Source organism: Vigna radiata, unplaced genomic scaffold, assembly GCF_000741045.1.
Source record: "Vigna radiata var. radiata cultivar VC1973A unplaced genomic scaffold, Vradiata_ver6 scaffold_450, whole genome shotgun sequence".
NCBI classification, from domain to species: domain Eukaryota; kingdom Viridiplantae; phylum Streptophyta; class Magnoliopsida; order Fabales; family Fabaceae; genus Vigna; species Vigna radiata.
Window position 1 is genome coordinate 64,110 of NW_014543424.1, and position 2,366 is coordinate 66,475.

General features: G+C 40.9%; 1 protein-coding gene across 1 annotated transcript; it reads left to right on the plus strand.

Annotated features, from left to right (window-relative positions):
* The first annotated feature begins 559 nt into the window (after positions 1-559).
* Positions 560-1,880, plus strand: LOC106754375 (probable dolichyl-diphosphooligosaccharide--protein glycosyltransferase subunit 3B). Its single transcript, XM_014636386.2, has one exon. It carries the CDS (start codon positions 693-695, stop codon positions 1,695-1,697), a length of 1,005 nt encoding a protein of 334 aa, XP_014491872.1. The 5' UTR covers positions 560-692; the 3' UTR covers positions 1,698-1,880.
* The last annotated feature ends 486 nt before the right edge of the window (positions 1,881-2,366 follow it).

Consider the following 2,366-nt stretch of genomic DNA (forward strand, 5'->3'; position numbering starts at 1 on the left):
AAATATTTTGAGTTTAAATAAAAATCCAACCTTCAACTTTTGTCCACTAATACACATGAAAATAATATAACACGAGTTATTCAATAACAAAATTTACAGGCTGAATCCTCCTACCATACTTCGTAGCTTATCCTTTTATTTTTAAAAACTTAAAATATATAACTCTGTGAGCTTCCTTAAAAATAGGGATATCAAGATAAGCAAATGAAAGAAAGTCTGCACTAAATTTAAGACGTTATTTAATGCTTTATAAAGTTGACTAAAAACATTTTTACCATGAAAAATTTGACAACATTTTTTAACTTTAAATATTTAATATTTAAATATGTATATATATAGAGAGATGTAATCAATATAAGTAAAGTCAGAAAATTTATTTGAAGGAGTCACTATTTGTTGTTTATTTATAAAATTCAAATTATTTTTCTTTGAAAGTAAGGATAAGTTTTGTTAGTATGTTTAGTAGTAATTCGCATCATAGAGAAAAACGAAAAACTTCAGATGAAGACTTGAAGAGTAAATTTAATTTTTAATAAAATAATAAATATATAATGAAACGTTTCTGGGAGTGGAAATTGGGTTATTTTTGGAGGAGTGTGGTTGATATTGTGAAAGACTGAGAGTCTTCCCTTGTTGTGCTCGGTGGGAATCGCAGACTTCCAAACCCTCTCCTCTAATCCCATCCATTGACAATGTCTCCCTTCCCGAAGCTCCTATTGCTGATCCTCACGGTGGCCGTCTCCTCCGCGATGGCCTCCGATGATGAAAGAGTGAGCGAATTGCTCTCCCTCCAATCCAGATCCAAATCGGGCGTCATCCGCCTCAACGACCAATCGCTTTCCCGCTTCCTCACCGCCGTCAAAACCCCGCGGCCCTACTCCATCCTCCTCTTCTTCGACGCCGCGCAGCTCCACGACAAGCAGGAGCTCCGCCTCACCGAACTCCACAACGAATTCTCCATCGTCGCATCTTCTTTCCTCACCAACAACCCTTCTAATTCCAAACTCTTCTTCTGCGACATCGAGTTCAAAGAGTCCCAGCTCAGCTTCTCTCAATTCGGCGTCAACGCCCTCCCTCACATTCGCCTAATTGGGCCTAACATGAGCCTGAAGGACTCCGAGCCCATGGACCAGGGCGACTTCTCCCGACTCGCCGAGTCCATGGCCGAGTTCGTCGAGGCCAAGACCAAACTCTCCGTGGGTCCCATCCACCGCCCCCCCGTCTTCTCCCGCAACCAGTTGATCCTCATCGCCGTCGTCATTGTCATCTGGATCCCATTTTTCATCAAGAAGGTTATCACGGGGCAGACCCTTCTCCACGACCCTAAGGTCTGGTTGGCCGGTTCCGTCTTCGTTTACTTCTTCAGCGTTTCCGGGGCTATGCATAACATCATTCGCAAGATGCCCATGTTTCTCGTGGACCGAAACGATCCTTCCAAACTCGTGTTTTTCTACCAGGGTTCTGGGATGCAGCTTGGTGCAGAGGGTTTTACCGTCGGCTTTCTTTACACTGTTGTGGGCCTTCTCTTGGCGTTTCTGACCCACGGGCTTGTCAGGGTTAGGAACGTGAGCGTGCAGCGGGTGGTTATGATTTTCGCGCTCTTGGTTTCGTTTTTGGCTGTGAAGCAGGTTGTTTACTTGGATAACTGGAAGACGGGTTACGGGATTCATGGGTTTTGGCCCTCTAGCTGGAATTGAGGTTTGATGACGCTTCTGGGTCTGATTCCCATTTTGAAATCTAAACATTAACAAAATGTCTTCTTATGTTAGAACTTTGCCGGATGTCATACTATATAGCTTATTTTTTAGTACTAAAGTCTTTATTATCTGGGTACTACATTTTCTCTTGGTGTGTTATGATTATTAGTTGTGATTGCATAATTCCGAATTGCATTGTTCTAAATTGCTGCTGCTAAATTGATTGTTATATTAGTTTTGTGTCAAACCATTCATTTCAATGATCAATTGATCTTCAAGCTGACGTATGCTGTCGTGCTGCAAGTGCATGGCTGATAAAGGGATTGATATCTAGGACGTGGATGGTCTGAATTCAAAAGTGCAATGCTTAGTTTCTTATCAATTTGCTTAATTTCAGCAAAAATTGATCCACTTGGCCCTTCGGTTTTAGAATCTACAACTTGCACTTTAGAGAGCCTAATTCTGTTTTCTCTGGTACACAATTGACAGAACCTTGGGCTATAGCATTTGTCTTTGTCCGTATCATCATGCATTAAAATTGGTTAAATAGTGTTACTTGATAAGGGCTGTTATTGATTATCACATCAATGCTCCTATGCTTTATCATGAAATTTATAGTTTATTTTTTGTTTTATTTTATTGAGATACTCCTAATGCTCTATCGTAACC

What these genes read in the sequence shown, in the direction of transcription:
- LOC106754375 (XM_014636386.2), top strand. Translation starts at nt 693, where the DNA reads ATGTCTCCCTTCCCGAAGCTCCTATTGCTGATCCTCACGGTGGCCGTC.